General features: G+C 62.3%; 1 protein-coding gene across 1 annotated transcript; it reads left to right on the plus strand.

Moving 5' to 3' along the window:
* On the plus strand, positions 1-8,839 carry PCGF1 (polycomb group ring finger 1). The gene is made up of 9 exons (XM_053254604.1): positions 1-153; positions 3,388-3,493; positions 3,924-4,076; positions 4,683-4,754; positions 4,867-4,972; positions 6,280-6,313; positions 6,671-6,757; positions 8,475-8,555; positions 8,655-8,839. The coding sequence occupies exons 1-9, from the start codon at positions 58-60 to the stop codon at positions 8,700-8,702; spliced, it is 783 nt and encodes a 260-aa protein (XP_053110579.1). The 5' UTR covers positions 1-57; the 3' UTR covers positions 8,703-8,839.
* Positions 8,840-19,144: the final 10,305 nt, after the last annotated feature.

Consider the following 19,144-nt stretch of genomic DNA (forward strand, 5'->3'; position numbering starts at 1 on the left):
TAGTTGCTGTGGCGACAAGTCCCGCCCCAACCCGGAAGTGGGTGAGGCGACTCCAAGATGGCGTCTCCTCCTCAGGGGGGCCCGATGGCGATCGCGATGCGGCTCCGGAACCAGCTCCAGGCCGTGTACAAGATGGACCCGCTCCGCAACGAGGTGAGCCCTCCGGAGGGCTTGACCTGCTCGGCCGAGTGGAAAGGCGGCCGCGGCTCGGCGGGGAGCGGGGCGCATGCGCACTCGGGGGAGGCGAGGGGAGGGGCGGGCGCGCACTCCGCCTTGGCTGCCTGGCCGTGTGGGGGGGGGGCCTCTCTCCAGGCCCGGGAGGCTGTGCCCCCCTTGCCGGCTGGCCCTCTGCCCCCCGCGCCGAGGCCACCCAGGAAGGAAAGCGCGACAGCCCCGCTGGGCAGGCGCCCCGCGCCCCTCATAGCAGCCCCCTCGGGGCGGGGCCCTTCGCCCTGACTTCCAGCTGCCCCGAAGAACCTGGCTGCCTCCGCAAAGGGCCCCCCTGCTGGCCTCACCCGCCCTCCGGCGTCCTTTGAGAGTGTCGGCAGGCGCGTGGACCGAGGGGAACCGGTGGACGCAGGATACCTGGACTTCCCAAAAGTTTTTTTTTAAGCATGTTACATCCCGCTCTTCCTCCAAGGAGCCCAGAGCGGTGTACTCCATACTTGAGTTTCTCTTTCACAACAACCCTGTGAAGTAGGTTAGAGGCTGAGAGAGAAGTGACTGGCCCAGAGTCACCCAGCACATCTCATGGCTGAAGGGGGATTTGAACTCAGATCTCCCCGGTCCTAGTCCAGCACTCTAACCGCTACACCACGCTGGCTTTTGACAAAGTTCCCCACCAAATGCTCTTCTTGTAAACCTGGCTGTCCTGGGATAAGGGAAAGGGTTCATGTGAGGATCAGTAACTGGTTGAAGGCTGCAAAGCAGAGAGTAGGAATAAATGGACAGTTTTCCCAATGGAGTTAGGTAGGAAGTGGGGTCCCCCAGGGATCGGTACTGGGACCAGTGCTCTTTTAACTTGTTCATAAACGATCTAGAAGTTGGGGTGACCAGCAAAGTGGCCAAATTGGCAGATGACACCAAACTGTTTAGGGTGAGGAGCTCCAAAAAGATCTCTCTAAACTGGGGGAGTGGGTGACAAAATGGCAAATGCAGTTCAGTGTTAGCCCATGTAAAGTGATGCATATTGGGGCAAACAACCCCAGCTTCACAAATACACTGACGGGATCTGAGCTGTCAGTGACGGACCAGGAGAAGGATCTTTAGGTCCTGGTGGACAGCTCCTTGAAAGTGTGGACTCAATGTGCGGCAGCTGTGAAAAAGGCCAGTTCCATGCTTGGGATCACTAGGAAGGGGACTGAAAATAAAACAGCTAATATTATAATGCCCTTATACAAAACTATGGTGTGGCCACACCTGGAATACGGCATACAATTCTGGTCACTACATCTAAAAAAGGACATTGTAGAACTGGAAAAGGTGCAGAAGAGGGCAACCAAGATGATCAGGGGCCTAGAGCACCTTTCTCATGTGGCAAGACTACAACACCTGGGGCTTTTTAGTTTAGAAAAAAGACGACTGACAGGAGGTCTATAAAATCATGCATGGTGCAGAGAAAGTTGATAGATTTTCTCCCTCTCGCATAACACTAGAACCAGGGGTCATCCCACTAAACTGTTTGCCAAGAAATTTTTCACACAACATACAATCAACCTATGGAATTCCCTGCCACAAGATATGACGGCCAACAGGCTGGATGGCTTTAAGAGGGGTTTAGATAAATTCATGGATATCTAAACAATGGCTACTAATCTGAGGGCTATAAGCCACGTCCAGCCTCAGAGGCAAGATGCCTCTAAATCCCAGTTGCAGGGTAGGGGTCAGTGTTCCCTCTAACAGGGGTTCTCAGATGTTGTTGACTACAACTCCCAGAATCCCCAGCTGCAATGACTTTTGCTTGGAGGTTATGGGAGTTGTAGCCAACAACATCTGGGAATCCCTTGTGGAGGGAACCCTGGTAGCTGTGTGCGCAAAATCAGCTTGCCTTGGTTTAGGTCCGAACTGGACTCAAACCGAACAGGGCATGTTTGGTATTGTCACCCCAGATGAAGGACCCGGCTCAGATTTGAGCTGGATCAGGGGTTCTAGAGTTTGTGGAAAAAATGTGATTTGGCCACCCAACAGTCCCATAGTGAGGACATTAACAGAAACATTAACACCATCAGCGAATGACTAACCGCATAATCCAGGAATCGGGATCATGAAAATCCTGCAAGCAGTGACTACTAGATAGTGCTCATGTGTGAAACGTGACTCTTCCTGGCTAACAGCCCTTCTCTTTCTAGAAAACGAAATTACATCATGCCCAGTTTGGCTCACTAGTTAAATCAAGAAGCAGAGGAGAAGCCATCAAAGTTGGAACCTATACCTAGTTCATAGGAACGTAGGAAGCTGCCATATACTGATTCAGACCCTTGGTCCATCTAGCTCAGTATTGTCTACCCAGACTGGCAGCGGCTTCTCCAAGGTTGCAGGCAGGAATCTCTCTCAGCCCGATCTTGGAGATGCTGCCAGGGAGGGGACTTGGAACCTTCTGCTCTTCCTAGAGCAGCCGCATCCTCTGAGGGGAATCTCTTCCAGTGCTCACACTTCTAGTCTCCCATTCAAATGCAACCAGGGTGGACCCTGCTTAGCTAAGGGGACAAGTCATGCTTGAGACCACAAGTCAGCTCTCTTCCATCAGAGAGTTTAAGTTGAAAGTGGTGGAAACATGCCCAGCCCTCCGGCTGCCAGTTCCTCCTGCACAGTCCTTGCGTCGTGTCTCTTGTTCGGGCAGTGGGGTGTTGGCAACCCTGGGAGGAGCATCTCCAGGAGCTGGAAAGGGCTGCCTGCTGGGAATCCTTGTGCTTGGCTTCTTCTCCGGGTGCCCATGGATTGCCTGCAGCCCCAGTGAAGGGGTCATGGGGTGGGGTGGGGCACCTCGCCCGGTTTCCTGAGCAGAAAGAGAACCACTTAGCCAAGGGCCAGGTGTCCTTGGGCTTCATGGGAGAGGCATGGCAGCTCAGGGCTCCAGAGGGCACAAGCCAGTCTCTCACCCCCCCCCCACACCCCATGGCTGCTCTCTGGGGAGGGGAACGGCTGGCCGGATGGGCCCTGCTTCAGGTGAGCTGAAGGGCAAGAATTGAAGCTGCGGCACAAGAGGCAGCCCCACGAGGGGTGGGAGGGGGGAGATCACTGGCTGGGCATGGGGCAGGCTCCGCGGGGGGCGCAGGGCTGAGAGCAAGAAGGCTGGTGCTGCAGGGCAGGAGGCCGGAGAGCAGAGCGCGAGCTCCGGGGGGGGGGGCACTGGGGTGAGCGAGTGAGTCTGTCCGTCTCCGCCCGCAGGAGGAAGTGAAAGTGAAGATGAAGGAGCTGAACGAGCACATTGTCTGCTTCCTCTGCGCGGGCTACTTCATCGATGCCACCACCATCACGGAATGCCTGCACACCTGTGAGTGGGGCCAGGGCGGCCGCGGGCTTGGCCACGGGCTGGGGGCCAGTGGTGGGCCAGATCCCTCTGCAGGCAGACGCGTGTCCGCACGGCTCAGCGGCTCAGCCCTGGCGAGAGGCACAGCGGGGAGGGAGGGCTGGTCCTGCCGGGCAGCAGCACGGGGGGGACTGTCTGCCCTGGCAGGCAGCAGCTCTGCGGGAGGTGAGGCCGGGCTCTTCCACGGGCAGAGCAGGGGACATCCCAGGCCTGGGAGGATTGCCTGGGAGGAGCCCCGCCCCCCGCGGTGTGGCCAGGGCTGGGATCGGCTGCCCCAGGAGCAGCTTCTCGGCCTGCTGCTCAGTGCTGGCTCCCGAGCCGTGGGGCCCGAGAGCGGCCCCTGCCCAGCCCCTGCCGGGGGGGGCGCTCAGCCCGGGCTCCTGCCTCCCCGCAGTTTGCAAGAGCTGCATCGTGAAGTACCTCCAGACCAGCAAGTACTGCCCGATGTGCAGCACCAAGATCCACGAGACGCAGCCCCTGCTCAACCTCAAGCTCGACCGGGTCATGCAGGACATCGTCTACAAGCTGGTGCCTGGCCTGCAGGAGAGTAAGTGTGCTGGGCAGGTGCAGCCCAGAGGGGTGGCCCCCAGCTGGGGGCCGGGGAGGGCAGTGCTCCGAGCAAGGCCCATGAGTGGCAGCCAGAGCGGCCCCTTGGGAGGGGCACAGGCGGCCCTGCTTTCCTCTGGGTGCCCAGCATCTCCCAGCCACCTCCGGGCTCTGCGGGGAAGGGACCTGCCTAGCAAGCCACAGGTTGCTGGTTCGAATCCCCGCTGGTCTGTTTCCCAGTCAAAGGGGAACGCCTCTGTCGGGCAGCAGAGCTCTGGGAAGCCGCTGAAAGGCATCATCATCATCTCACACGGTGCGGGAGGAGGCCATGGCCAACCCCTCCTTCCTCCCTACCAGAAGGAAACCACAGGGCTCTGGAGCTGCCAGGAGTTGAGATCGACTTTCCCTTTCCCCGGTGTCTGCTAGACTGCCCCTGAATGCAGAGGTTCCACGCTTTGGCACAGGGGCAGTGCTAGGCCCGTCCTCCTCCGTGGGTCTGTGTCATCTCCGAGGGGCAGAGCAGCGGAGACACTCGTGTGCTGGTGCTCTCGCCCCCTGACGGCGCTCTCTCTCCCTCTGCTGCCCCCCCCCCACCAACGCCCTGCAGGCGAGGAGAAGAGGATCCGGGAGTTCTACCAGTCCCGCGGCCTGGAGCGCATCAGCCAGCCCAGCAACCAAGGTCCCGTCTTCTCTTCCTCTCCCTGCCGCAGGGCTGCGGCTTCCTGGATGGACAGGAGGGGGCTCAGGAGGGCAGGGAGGTCTCCCTTTGACGGTCCTCTGTCTCTCCCCAGATCCTGCCTCTGACCGTGTGGGGCTGCCCTACACCACCTTCGACCACTCGCGGGCGCACTACTACCGCTTTGATGAGCACGTCTCGCTGTATCTGGAGAAGCAGAGGTCAGTCTGGCAGAGCCTCCCGGGGCCGCCGGCCGCACGACCCCCACCCCACCCTCCGCTGGGCCACGCCCCCTGCACCTCCCACCGTGGGGGTCCCCCCCCTCCCCCCGCTGCCGGAGGCTTGGCTGGGCGGCCTGGCTTCCACCTGGGGACCTCTAAGCAGTCCCTGCGGTTGCGGGGCGGGGGGGGGAGCGGGTGCCCCTCCTTGGCTTTGCCGCCTGCAGACTCCCAGGGAGAGCCTGGCTCTGGCAGAGGGAGTCTTTGGCGCTGCTGGGGGCCCGCGGCTTGGCTCGCTGGCTGGTCTGCTGCTCAGCCTTTCACTTGTGTGCCTGGAGGTTCCCTCCAGGCCTGCAAGCCCACCCTCTGGCCCACTGGCCCTGAAAGAAACTGGAGGGGAGAGTGGGCAGCCGGGGGGGTTGGGGGGGCTTGGGGATCCTTCTGCCACCAGCCAAAGAAGGGGCCCGGTCGCCAGCGGGCCACATGCCTCTGCTGCTCCCCTGGCGGCCTGCAGGGGGCTCTCCTCTCTCTGCTCCAGCCGCAGGGCCTTCGTGGGGCGCAGGGGGGCAGCCTGCCATCGCTGGTGCTTCTTAGCGTCTGGGGAATCTCTGCCCCGGTAGCTGCCTCCCACTGAGTCAGGCCCTTGGTCCAGCTCCTTGCGTTTTGTCGGCCCTGACTGGCAGCATCTCTCCAGGATCTCGGGCAGGGCAGGCTGTTTCCCAGCTAGACGTGCTGCCAGGGACTCAGCCTTGTTCTGCGGGCAAAGCGAGGCTCCCCCCCAGAGCCACGGCCCCTCCCTTGCATGAAGCCAGCATCCAAGGAGGCTGCTGCTGCTGCTGCCGCTGCCGCTGCCGCTCTGGGCTGAGTCGAGCAGCCGCTCCCCACAGGCAGCAGCGCTGGGCCTCTTGGAAATGGGGACCTCCGCCAGTGGGGATCTCCCTTCACCCAGCTTGCTCTTCGGGGGGGGGGAGTCGTGCTGCACTTGCGGGGTGGGGCTGGGGGGTGTTCTCTGCGTGGCCTTTCCCAGCCCTTGGGACACCCTCCAGGCCTGGAGGACACTCCGCCTCCCCTCCCCTCCCCTCCCCTCCGGGGCGGAGGCACCACAGAGCCAACGGGTTCAAAGAACCTGGGCCTCCGCCAATCAGGGGCCACGGCTCAAGGCCCCGGCACGCCCCCCCCCCCCCCGGCGCGCGTCTGGCGCCCGACACCTGGGGTGGGGTGAGCGGGGCCAGGCACAGGCCACTGGCGGTCAGGCTCTGCGCCTGCCCGCCCTGCCCCTCTTCTCTCAGTCGCTCTCACTCTCACTGCAGCTCCGGGAAAGAGAAGAACAAGCACATCTTGCAGGTAAACGGGGCTGGCGAAGGTTGCGGGGGGGGGGGGGAGTCCAGCCAGGCAATGTGGGGATCGGGGGGGGGGGTGAAGGGCCCGTCAGACGCCTGCCCTGACCTCCCCCGCCCTCTCGGCCCTCCCCCGCCCCCCCGCCTGCCAACTCGGCCCTGCGCCCGGGGCTTCCTCTGGGGTGGGGGGAGAGCCTCTGGGCTGGATTCTGAGGGCTGGGCTGGGCTGCCCTTCCTCTCCCCCGCCCCCCGCTTGGCAGTGGGTTGGGCTTGGCTTGGTTCCTGAGGGGAGGAGAGCTGCGGGGGGGGGGGGCTGCTCGGCCTGTCCCCATGCCCCCCCCCGCTCACTCCTTTTCCTCCCCAGCACAAATACATTCGCTGCTCCGTCCGGGCCCAGATCCGCCACCTTCGCCGGGTCCTGTGCTGCCGGTTGGAGCTTGCCCTGCAACACGTGAGTAAGCCCCCCTCCCCCTGCTGGCAGCCTTGGGTGGGGATTCCAAGCTGGCAGGGCTGAGAAGAGGGTGGCCACGGGGGACGTGCACAAACCGTCCGGCCGATGCTTTGGTGGCGGGGGGGGGTTGACTTTAAGGGGACGGGTGAGGGTGCTCTTCTTCCCCAACCACCGCCCCCCCCCCCGGCCAACACTTTGGATTTAAGCCTAATCCTCCCGGCCCCTTAAAGCTCAAACCCCACTTTCCTCCGACCCGGTCCGGAAAAGGATCGCCGAACTGCTCCAGGCACATCCCTAGCGGAGCGTCTGCACAGCCAAGGGCCGCAGCCCCGGCTCAGGCAGATGCAGGGGAGCAGCCCTCCCAGGGGCCAGGCCGCCTTTGAAAGGAGAAGCCGGAGCACCAGCAAGTGGCCGTGTGGGGCCGCCTCGGCTCACGCAGGGAGAGATGGCAGGGCAAGGAGGGGGTGGGGGGGGTCCCTGTCTGCTTCTGCCGCTCCGTGTGCAGTGCCCAAAGCGGGGACTCCCCATGGCTGGGGAAGGAAGGTCCCGGGCTCCTCCTGAAGCTGATGCCAAAGCGGGGGCAGCGAGATGCCGAGGCCCCCCCCCGCCCACCGTGGGGAGCACTGGGGTCCCCGGCAGCCAGCCAGCCCGGTCCTGGGCTGGCCTGTGGCACAAGCCTCTCCCAGAAGGACGCTGCCACCGCCACAAGGGGCTCCACTGGGGCAGGGAGTCCCAAGAGCCCCTCGTGGAAGCCGCCCCCAGAGGCTTGACTGCCCAGGAAGTCCGGAGCGGGGCGGAGTTCCCGCCAGAGGCTGCTCCTTTCAGCACAGTCGGGCCAGCCGGCAGCGCAGTGTGGGGAGCTGCCTCCTACCGAGTCTGACCCTTGGTCCCTCTAGCTCAGGACTGTCTACACTGACTGGCAGCAGCTCTCCAGGGCTGCAGGCCAGAGTCTTTCCCAGCCCTGCCTGGAGATGTCGCTGCCAAGGATGGCGCCGGGGCCATGCCGAGCCCTGAGCTCCAGCCGCAGTTCCTCAGGGGACCGTCTTGCAGCACCCTCCTGTAGCCTCCCATCCACATGTGGACCAAGGTGGGCCCAGCTTAGCAAAGGGACCAATCCTGCTGACTGCCGCCAGACCAGCTCTCCTCCCTCCGCAGTCTAGTGATTCAGTGTAAATGGGGGGGGGGGCTGAGCACAAAGCAGGGGCCCCACTGGAGGAGTCTCCCCAGAGCAGGACCTAGTGCTGGCCCCACACTCCCCCCCCTTCCGCGGGAGGGGCAGCACCCTCTAGCAGCCTCTGTTGTTGCTGTTGTCCGGTGCGAGATCATCCCGAAGGCGGGGAAACCGAGAAGTCCCAGGTGGTCCCGGCGTGGGGGCGGCTGCAGCCACGTGCCAGGAGCCCAGGGCCCAAGGGCTGCGTGGGGGCCAGTCTGCACGAGGCGCTGGGCTTTCTGGCCGTGGCTGCCTTCCGGGGTGTCTGGGCGGGGGGCAGGCCTCTCCCGGCCAAGGGCTGACAGGATGACTCGGTGGGTGCCTCCTGGTTCGTCAGGCGGCTTTCCCACTGGTCTGGCTTCTGGCCCCACGAGGCCGCTGCTCAGTCCAGGCGGAGACCCCTCGGCGGAGGCCAGCTTCCTCCTTGGGGCTGAGTGCCTGTCTCTGCCGGGGAGGGGGCGCGGGGGCGACCGGCTGCTGCTCACGGGGGCTCCCCCTCCTGTCCAGGTCCACATCCTGTTCAACGGCGAGGTGCTCCCTGATCACATGACCCTGAAGCAGCTCTGGCTCTCCCGCTGGTTTGGCAAGGTAAGGGGGCTGGGTGCCTGCCGGGGGGGGGCCTCCTCCCCGCCCACCCGCCCGCCTCCGGCAGAGCCCAGCTGCTCACGGGCCTCTCTTTGCTTCCAGCCGGCCCCTCTGCTGCTGCACTACAGCGTGAAGGAGAAGCGGAGGTAGGGGCCAGAGCCGAGAGGAGACCCTCCACTGGACAAGAGCCCCCCCCCAACGCCGCCGCCCCCCCCCCTCAGATTCTTAATTTAAGCCTCCCTTTGCTTCAATAGGAATTTATTTTTGGAATAAAAATGGAAACTGGCTGCCTCTCGTAGCTCTTCTGTCTGAGGACCAGGCCCTCCGGGGAGCAGCCGGGCTTCATCCTCGGGAGTGGCGGGTTGTGCGAGGAGGCCCAGCTGCCTCTGCTTCCCGGAGCTCTGCCTGCTCCTTTCTCTCCCACCCTCCCCACTGCCTGCGGGCTGGCTGTTGTGTGGGGCGGGAAAGAGACCGGGGGGCGGGGGGGCGCCAGGGGGCAGAGGGACAAGCTGCTCCTAGCCAGGCGGCTACAGGGTGCAGTTTTCCAGGCTTGCCAGCAGGTGGCAGACACACACCCCTTTTGGAAGCTGGGGCTGGCTGGGTGGGAGCAATCCCTGCTGGGAGGGGCCGGTCCTCCATCCCCCCTCGCCCCCCCCCCGCAGAGTGATTTAATGCACCGCCAGTTCAGGCGCCTTTAGCAAGCGGCAGCTGGGGAGATTAATCTCCGTCAGCCCTCCCCCCCCACCCCCCTGTCAGGCTTCCAAGGAGGAGTGATGAGCAAAGAATGATTCTAGGCACAGCCCCCCCCCTTCTCCCTCCTCCAGGGATGATGCCGTCAGGAGCCCCCTGCTGAGCGGGTGGGGCTAGTCCCCTGGCAGAGGCGCTTGGCCAGTTCGGAGTGGCTGTTGTGGCCAGTGGGACTTCTGGATTCTCCTCCAGGCCCTGGTGATGGCTGGGAGGGGCCCTCGATGGGGAAGGACTCTGCAGGCTGCCCCTTCTGGCCTCTGGCATGCCTGCCCGCTCAACAGGTGCCGCGTGCTCACATGCCGCAGCCTGCAAGGGGGCCAGAGCCATAAGGACCGCCCTGCTGGATCACGACCGCGGCCTAGAGTCCAGCCTCCTGATTCACACAGTGGCCTCTGGGGAGCCCACCGGCCAGAGGCGAGGGCACGCCCTCTCTGCGGCTGTTCTTGCTCCCCTGCAGCTGGGACTCAGACTGAGGCATCGTGCCCCTGAGGCTGCAGGTGGTGGCCTATTAGCCACTAGACTAGTAGCCATGGATAGATCTGTCCTCCACGAATGTGTCTAAGCCCCTTTTAAAGCCATCCAAGTTAATGGTCATCACCACTTCCCATGGCACAGAATTCCATCGGGCAATTGTGCACGTTGTGGAAAAGTCCTCCTTTGTCGGCCCTAAAATTCTCAGCCCTGTTTCATGGGGTGACCCCTGGTTCTAGTGGGGGGGGGTGAGAGAGGGAGAAATTTCTCTCCATCCACTCTCTACTCAATGCAGAATGTTATGCACCTCTATCTCCCCGTAGTCATCTCTTTAAACAAACAAACAACCCCTGGATGCTGGATCTTTGCCTCATAAGGAAGGTGCTTTTGGCCCATGACCATCTTGGTTGCCCTCTTCTGTACCTTTGCTAGGTGTACAGTGTCCGCCTTAAGATACGGTGACCAGAATGGTACACAATACTCCAAATGTGGCCGCACCATAGATCTGTATAAGGGCATTATAACACTAGCATTTAAATTTTCAGTCCCCTTCCCAATGATCCCTAGCATGGAATTCGCTTTTTTCACACACAGAGTAGACACTTTCAATGAGCTGTCCAAAACAATCCCAAGATTTCTCTCCTGGTCAGTCACTTGGTAGCTTGGCACCCATCAGCATATACAGGTGAAACTCGGAAAATTAGAATATCATGCAAAAGTCCATTAATTTTAGTAATGCAAATTAAAAGGTGAAACTGATATATGAGACAGATGCATTACATGCAAAGCGAGATAAGTCAAGCTTTAATTTGTTATAATTGTGATGATCATGGCGTACAGCTCATGAAAACCCCAAATCCACAATCTCAGAAAATTAGAATATTACATGGAACCAAGAAGACAAGGATTGAAGAATAGAACAATATCGGACCTCTGAAAAGTATACAGTGTACTGTGCTTGATTGGCCAGCAAACCCGCCTGACCTGACCCCATAGAGAATCTATGGGGCATTGCCAAGAGAAGGATGAGAGACATGAGACCAAACAATGCAGAATTGCTGAAGGCCGCTAATGAAGCATCCTGGTCTTCCATAATACCTCATCAGTGCCACAGGCTGAGAGCATCCATGCCACGCTGCACTGAGGCAGTAATTGCTACAAAAGGGGCCCAAACCAAGTACTGAATACATATGCATGCTTATACTTTTCAAAAGTTCCTATATTGCTCTATTCTTCAATCTTTGTCTTCTTGGTTCCATGTAATATTCTAATTTTCTGAGATTGTGGATTTGGGGTTTTCATGAGCTGTACGCCATGATCATCACAATTATAACAAATTAAGGCTTGACTTATCTCGCTTTGCATGTAATGCGTCTGTCTCATATATCAGTTTCACCTTTTAATTTGCATTACTGAAATTAATGGACTTTTGCACGATATTCTAATTTTCCGAGTTTCACCTGTATGTGAAGTTGGGGTTCCCCACCCCATATGCATAAGAATAGCCCTGCTGGATCAGGCCCAAGGAAGCCCATCTAGTCCAGCATCCTGTTTCACACCGTGGCCCACCAGATGCCACTGGAAGCCACAGGCAGGAGTTAAAGGCATGCCCTCTCTCCTGCTGTTACTTCCCTGCAACTGGTACTCAGAAGAATCACTTATTTATTTATTTATTTATTTATTTATTTATTTATTTTTCCATTTATATTCCATTCTTCCTCCAAGGAGCCCAGAACAATGTACTACATACTTGAGTTTGTCTTTCACAACAACCCTGTGAAGTAGGTTAGGCTGAGAGAGAAGGGACTGGCCCAGAGCCACCCAGCTAGTCTCATGGCTGAATGGGGATTTGAACTCGGGTCTCCCCGGTCCTAGTCCAGCACTCTAACCACTACACCACGCTGGCTCCTTTACACTTTATCCCATGACTGCTAAGTTTACTCCAGAGCCTTTGATGGGAAACTTTGTCAAAAGCATTTAGGAAGTCCAAGCATACTATTTATTTATTTTATTTATCATGTTTCTATACCGCCTGATATGTACATCTCTAGGCAATGTACAAAATTTAAAATATTTACAAGTTACAAATTAAAACACATGACAGAAACAATAGACTAAAATATTTATTAAAACAAGTTTTTAAAATTATTAAAAATTAATTCTAATTAAAAGCCTGCGAAAACAGGAGAGTCTTGAGGTTCTTCCTGAAAACAAACCGAGAAGGAGATGCTCTTATTTCAGCAGGGAGCATCTTCCCAAGCCTTGGGGCAGCCACAGAGAAAGCCCGGTCCTGGGTCGCCACTGGACCTCTCCAGAAGATCGTAACAGGCAGGAGGGTTCATGACAAAGGAGGCACTCTCTCAAATAGCCTGGACCCAAGCCGTTAAGGGCTTGGTAGGTAAGAACCAGCACTTTGTATTTCACCCGGCAGCCAGTGCAGTTCTTTCAAAACTAGTGTTATGTGGTCCTTTCGTGTTGTCCTAGAGAGCAATCTGGCTGACGTATTTTGTACTAATTATAGTTTCTGGACTATGTACAAAGGCAGCCCCACATAGAGCACATTACAGTAGTCAAGCCAGGAGGTTACCAGCATATATACCACTGTTTTAAGTCATTCACCTCTAGAAATGGAAGTAGCTGACGTATCGGCCAAAGCTGATAAAAAGTGTCCCTGGCCTCGGCCAAGGAAAGGGTCCTTTCTAAGGGAGCATTCCTCTTCCTCAGACTGATGTCGATGGAGGGTCTTCTGCCTGAAGCGCCATGCCTTGGAGGCCTCCTGAAAGGACACCCATGGGGCCACTCTTTTGCTAGGAAGCTCTCTCTGAAACTTAGCCAGAACAGATCTGCTGCAAATCCTTGTCCCACCCTCGGGTTGGTATTTCTTCGATGTGTCGATGCTGATGTCGATGCAGGTAGCTGTGGCTCTGTTGCCTAAGAATGGACGAGAGCAGAGGTCTCTGCCCCGGCCGGGGCTCACAATGAAAAAATGGACACAAGGGAGACCACAGCAGAAGCAGGAGAGAAGTGGCCCTGGTGGCAGAGGAAGAAGGTGGGGTGTGGCAGGGCTGTGCTTGGCTCCTGCTTTTCCACGGGAAGCTCCAAGTGGCTCAGGCCACGGCAGGATGGGACCCTCCTCTTCAGTCTGCCCACAGCCTGCCCCCGCCTTTCCACTTGGGGTCAGTGTAGGATTTGCATGTGAGACCTCCCATCCTGTTGCAAATCTGCTGCCTGACCAGCTCATGGTCAAAACAAACCGCAACTCAGGAGCCCCTGGAAGCCCAGAGGGAGGGGCAGCCCTGCGGCGGGCGGGGCATGGTGTGGCTGGAGGCTACGCGGGGTGGGGGGGTCTCCTCCTCCTCGCCCGGCCAGCACAGGCCACGGCCTCAGCAGCAGCCAGCAGCGAGCAGCCCCGGGTGGCTGGGTGGGTCTGAGCAGCATCCAGACCCAGGCCTCTTCCTTCTCGGGGCCACGCGGCTGGCTTCTTCCCCCGCTTGCAAGCCCAGCCAGAGCCCTGCTCGGCGGCCTCAGGAGTCGGACCGGGCCAGCAGTAGCATCAGCAGCAGGTCCTGGGCAGGGCCTGGAGGTGGCTGGTCGCCCAGCTCCTCGGACTCCGCCTGGCGGCCAAGACACAGCGCTTCTTCCCTTTCTCCGGCTGCCAGGGGGGCTCAGGCTCCTCCTCCTCCTGCGCAGCTTCCCTCGAGCCCCTCTTGCGACCGGCCCGCCGGCAAACCCCCTGCGGGCGGCTGTTGCGTTGTGGCCGGCAACTGGGAACTGGGGCTGCTGCTGCTGCTGCTGCTTTGGGCTTGATGGGCGCCGCGTGCTGCTGCGCTTTGGAAAGCAGCCCCCCCCCGCCCCGGCGGCTTCTGGACGGTGCTTCCTTGGCGCGCAGCCCCTCCTCCCCAAGGCGGCGGCGGCGGCGGCTGCTTCCACACACCGCCCCCCCCGCCCGCCGCTCCTCTTCCTCCTCTGGCTGGCTGCGCGTCCTCTTCCTGCCACCAGCGGGCGGGGCTCCCCCCCGGGGCTCCCCCCCCGCTCCCGCATCCCTTTCCATCCTGCTCCGAGGAGGTGGGATGCGGCCGCCCCCTGCGTCTTCGGCGGGGGCGGCGGCGGCGGCTGCTCCCTCCTCCCCCCACCCGCGGGCCCCGGCGGCGCCCCCTCCTCTCTCGGCTGCTGCTTCTTCTTCTCGCCCTGCCCGCAGCGGGCCATTTCCTCCACCGCCTCCTCAGCAGCACCTCGGGCCGCTGGCGATGATTTACGGGGCACCGGCTGCTGGCTGGCCGTCCTCGTGGCCCGGGCTTCACCCCTGAGCCAGCCCGGCGGCGGCTGCTGCTGCTGCTGCTGACCCGCAGCCCCACCCCGCCTGCCGAGGCCGGAGCCGCCCTCGGGGGATATCTGGTTACCCGGCCGGCCCAGCCCTCCCCCGCACCCGGCCCAGCTGTTGGCTATTCCTCACCCGGCCGGCAGCAGAGTTGGCAGCAGCGGCGGCGGCGGCAGGGAGGCGGCCGGGCGGGCGGGCCTGGGGTCCGGGGGGCTGCCCCGCCCACCGCAGCCCTTGCTAAGTATGTGGTGAAATGCAGGGCGAGGGGTCAGAGAGCCCAAGGCTGTTGGGGGGGGGGACGGGACGCGGCCCTCCGCCTCCTCTGGCCAGTGCTCTGCGCTTCCAGGGAGGTGCCCCCCCTTGACTAGTGTAGAGTGCCTGCCCCTTGGCCACCCTGGCCCCCCCCCCCGCGCCTTGAAAAATACCAAGCTAGGGAGTCGGCAGGTGTGCAGCCAATGCTTGGTCCTGGGAAGGGGTGCCTTGGAGCATGTGCAGAGTGCTTCTGCTTATGACTGAGTAACCACAGTGCGGTGGCTCTGCCCCTTTGGCCATAGATTGTGGGGGAGAAAAAAGAAGGGGGGGCCTAAATGAAATCCACTAGCCACAGGTGCCCGCACTTCCTCCAGTCCAGCCCCACCACCAGTGTGGGGGGGGGGGGGGCAAGCCCTGCCCTGCCCTGCTGCTGAGTCTGAAGATGGGAGCAGAGCTGAGATGAGAGGGGCAGGCCTCTGGGGGCCAGCCAGGCGCCCATTGCCATGGCGTGGCTGTTTCGCCAGGGAGGGGCATGCACTCCCAACGTGCTCAGAGACTCCCCATTCAGCACTGCAGCACCTGCTCTGAGTCTTGCCCTGGCAGAGAAGCCAGCTCGAGGTGGGGGCCTCTTTGCCTCCCCGCCCCCTCCCAGGGCCAGGAATGAGGAGGCAGGGTCAGGCGGGGGGGGGCAACCCTTTGATGCAGCAGCCCTCCCTCGTCATGCTCTGGGGCGGCTAATGGCTGAGGGCAGTCCCAGGGCAGGGGCTGGGGTAACCTGAGCCCGCCCCCCCCCACCGCCACCACCTTCTCCTCCTGCCTGTGCCTAATTGGGCGGGGAGGGGAGCAGAGGGCTGCGAGCTGAGGCTGCCCTGGCATGCGGGGGGGGGGGACGGAGGGAGGGGCGACAGGCCCTGTAGGTGCTACACAGATGCCGGCTTCGCGGCAGGGGTGAGGATGCGCGCGCACGCATGCATTTGCACATATGGCCTCCCTCCTTGTGCGCGTGCATCTCGACCACCCTTGCAGGAGAAAGCAGACTCCCCCAGAATATAGCAGCCTGCTGCTCTGTGCCAGGGGGACAAGTTGCTGCTCAGGCTCCAAGCCGAGTCCCTGGCACGTTCAAGCGACGGAACTCTCTGCCACCGCAAGGAAGGAAGCGGGCTTCATTATCGCTGCTGGTCTTGGGCTGGAGCTTGGTTCAGGCACCCCCACCCCCGTTCCCTTGGGCTTCAAGAGCCTCCCTCCTGGGCCTGTCTGCGATTGTTCCTGCCAGGGGCGGTGTGGGGCTCCCTCCCCCATGGGGAGGCCTGCCTGCCTGCCTGCCGCGGGCGTGCATGTCGTGGGCACCCCGAGAACACAACAAAAGACGAGCAGCAGCTCCTCTCCGTGGCCAGCAGGGGGCCCCGGTGGCCGCTGCTCCTCTCCCCAGACGCGCCTCGGGAGACCGGCGGCCCGGGCGGGAGGGAGGCTGGCCCGGGAGCCCCGAGGAGGAGGAGGAGGAGCCTTCACTGGGCGGACAGGTCAGGCCCGCTCCGTCCCTCCCAAGAGGTGATGGTGCCGGTGGCTTGGGTCGTCGGTAGTGAGGCAGGAGGGGCACTCTGCACACGCGCAGCAGGACGCTCGTCTTCCTGCAGCTGCTGCTGGAAAAGCCGCTTCCTTCCGAGCAGAAGCCTCGGCCGAGCGAAGCGAGCTCGCCCCCTCTTCCCAACACACGCGCCCCCGCCCACCTCGGCCTCCCCCCCCCCCGCCCCACCGCCCCGCGAGGTAGAGAGCGCTGCCATGTGGCTGTCAGCGCCGGGATGAGCTGTCAGCGCAAGCGAGGAGACGCTGCTGCCCAGAACGAGCTGCTCGCGGGAGACGCCGCTAATGAGAAAATCCAAAGGCAATTTGGTCGCCGGCGGGGCCCGACGGGCATCCCGCAACCGCACAGCCGGATCCGGCGGGCCCCAGCTGAGCAGCCGTCAAGCTGCCAGCGAGCCGCGGAGCGCCTGGGCCTGACGTGGCCCGGGGGGCGGGGGGGGCGAGTCTGGCAGCACCTGCCCCCCCCGCCTCTCCCCCTGGGGATTCCGGGAGATGCTTCCTGGCCAGAACAGGCGCCCCCCCCCAGTGACCGCAGCCCCAGGAGGGGGGGCACAGGCCCTCTGAGCAGGGGCAGGATGCTTGGGCTTGCCCTGGAAGGGGGTGGAGAGGCCCTGGTGGTGGCCTGATGGCCATGCCCGGCAGCAGCTGCACGCCTGGCTCCCTGCCCCCAGCGCTGGGGGGGCGGTGCTCGGCCTCAGCCGCCCCCCCCCCCCCAGCCGTGACTCACTCTGGCTCTCCTGGATGGGCCTTGCCTGCTTCCCCGGCCCTCCCAGAGGAACTGCTGGCCACAGTGAGGACGGGAAGAGCCTCCTTCCAGGGGCTTCCTTCCTGCCTCCCTGCCTCCAGGAGGATGCCGCTCACGGATGCTGGCACCGGCTCCGCAGGCCCTTGCCCCATTGTTCTTCCATGCCTGGTCCTGTTGAGCAGCGTCCTGGTGGAGGCCAGGAGGAGACTAGGGGGAGCCCCCCCCCCGGTGCCCGCAGGGCCTGGGAAGGGGTTGGTGGCAGCTGGCAGGGAGGGAGGGAGCAGCCCCAAGCGGAGCTTCCTTTGGGGGCTGGGTGAGGCCGCCGGGGGTGCGCTGGGGTAGCCGCTGCACTCATGGGGGGGGCAGGGATCAGGCCAGTACCCAAGACCCCGCCAAGGGCCAGGCGGGCACACCTTCCAGGATGCCACCCATGGGCAAGCCCTTTGCTTTCCTTGGCTGCCTTGCCTGCCCTGCTGCTGCTGTTCTCCAGAGTAGGCAGGTTTGGGTACAGACAGGAAGCTGGCACTGGTGCTCAGCGCCCCACACGACAGCGGGGGAGAGACAGAAGCGTGGCGGCGCCTTCCTGCCTCGGAGGCTTCCTTCCTCGGGGCCTTTGGCTGCTCAGCTCTGGCCGCCCAGCCGCGCAAGTGGCAAAGGGCCCCCTCCTGCCCCCTCCACCGAGGAAGCCCGGAAGAGGAGCACGTGAGCGCCGCTTGGGCATAGCTTCTGCCCCGCCCGGGGCACTGCCCCCCCCCCGACCATGGCACTGTCGGGGCCGCTCTAGCTGCACATGCATTTGGATGAGATGAGCAGGGCTAGCTGGGGGCAGCTGGGGTCCCGCGGGGGTCTTTGGCTCTGGCGGCGGCTGCTGCTGCCTGTGGCTGGTGGTCCCTCCATCCCAGCAGCTGTGGGCCTGGGAAGCTGCCCCCATGCAGGCTCAGACCGGGCAACAGGGCATATTCCCGGTGCGCCCCACCAGCGCGCCGCCCGTGCCCCGCAGCACTCAACAGCAGTGAATACTCCCACCCTCCAGCAGCCATTATCCTGCTCCAAACCCGGCGCCCTCCTCCTCCTCCTCCTCCCCCCCTCGGTGCTCCCGGCCCGGCCCTGGCCCCGTGCAAGGAGATCCAGCAGGGCCAATGCCCTGTTCAGGGAGCTAAGGAGGGGGGGGGAGGTTGCTCCTGCTGCTCCCCCCCCCAACCACACACAGACCTGAATGGCTGGCCTGACAAACGCGGCCAGTCTGCAGGCAGCCTGGCTCTCAGGCAGGACAGGAGAGAGTGGAGAAACCGTGGGCAGCCCTTCCTGCCTCCCCACCCTCTGGAGAGATGCTCCTTTCCCTGCAAGGGCGCTCCGTGTCTGGGACCCTCCCCGCCTCCTCCCGTCCCAGCACCCCAGACTGGCCATCAAGCACATGCAGCAAGGCCTGAGGGCTGTGCCAGGCAGAGGGTGCTGGGTGGGTGCCCCACAGGACAGACACCCCCCCCACACTGCGCGGTCTGGCTTGATCCCTGATGATCCCTCCCTCCCTTTTCTCCAATGAGGTGCCAGCAGTCCTGGCCTTGGCCCTGGGAAGTGTGCAAAGGACAGGAGTTGGGGGGCCGGGCTGCTCTCAGCAAGGCCCCCCCCCACCCCAGGCCCCTCTTGCTTTGGTGCCAGCAGCCAGGCTAGAAATCCCTTTGGCACCTGGGAATGTCAGCTCCTGTCCCTGCTCCCTGCTGAAGGGCAGCCAGAGCCCCCCCCCCACCCTTGCCTAGGGCTCTGAGCTGGCCTGCTCCCTGGCCGGCAGCAGCCAACCCACAGGGGCTTCCCAGAGCGGAGAGCAAAGCGTCCATCTCCGGCCAGCTCTGAGCTGGGAGCTCTGCTGAAGGGATCCCACAAGCTCAGCAAGTCTCGGGCCAAGGAGGAAGCAGAGCTCTCCCTGCGGAAGCCGCCTCCTTCCTCCAGCTCTATTCTGGGCCTGCCGGGCCTGCCGGTGTCCTTGAGGGCTCCCCCACTCTCTCTCTCTCTCCCCTCTGGGGCAGCCCTCCTGGGTCCAGGCAGCCCCTTCCCCATCCCGTGTGTCGCCCCCGTCTCCCTGCTCAGAAGAAGACCTGCCCCCAGATCGGATCCAGATCTCATCCTGGCCACAGTCCTCCTCACCTGGGTGCTCAAGCAGGATCAGCCCTCCTCCAGAGGAGCGTGGAAGGTGCGGGGAGATCCCTCAGGCGGGCGGAGGGGCCAGGAGAGGAGGAGGGCGGCTCACGCTGCCTGCCTGACTAGCAGCCCTGCTGGGTCAATCTGCCGGCTTAGCCAAGATGCTCTGCTGCAGAGAGGAGGAGAAGCTCCCGAGGGGCTGGTGCTCAGCCTTCCGCCTGAAGAGCCTCGGGAGAGTCGCCCTCTTGGGGATCGGCGCGAGCTTCCTTTGCGAGGAATGGGCAGGCCGGGTCCTCTCCCTCAGTGATGCCCCTGATTCCGGGATGAGCCATTTGGGCCAAG

Source organism: Hemicordylus capensis, chromosome 5, assembly GCF_027244095.1.
Source record: "Hemicordylus capensis ecotype Gifberg chromosome 5, rHemCap1.1.pri, whole genome shotgun sequence".
Classification (NCBI taxonomy): Eukaryota; Metazoa; Chordata; class Lepidosauria; order Squamata; family Cordylidae; genus Hemicordylus; species Hemicordylus capensis.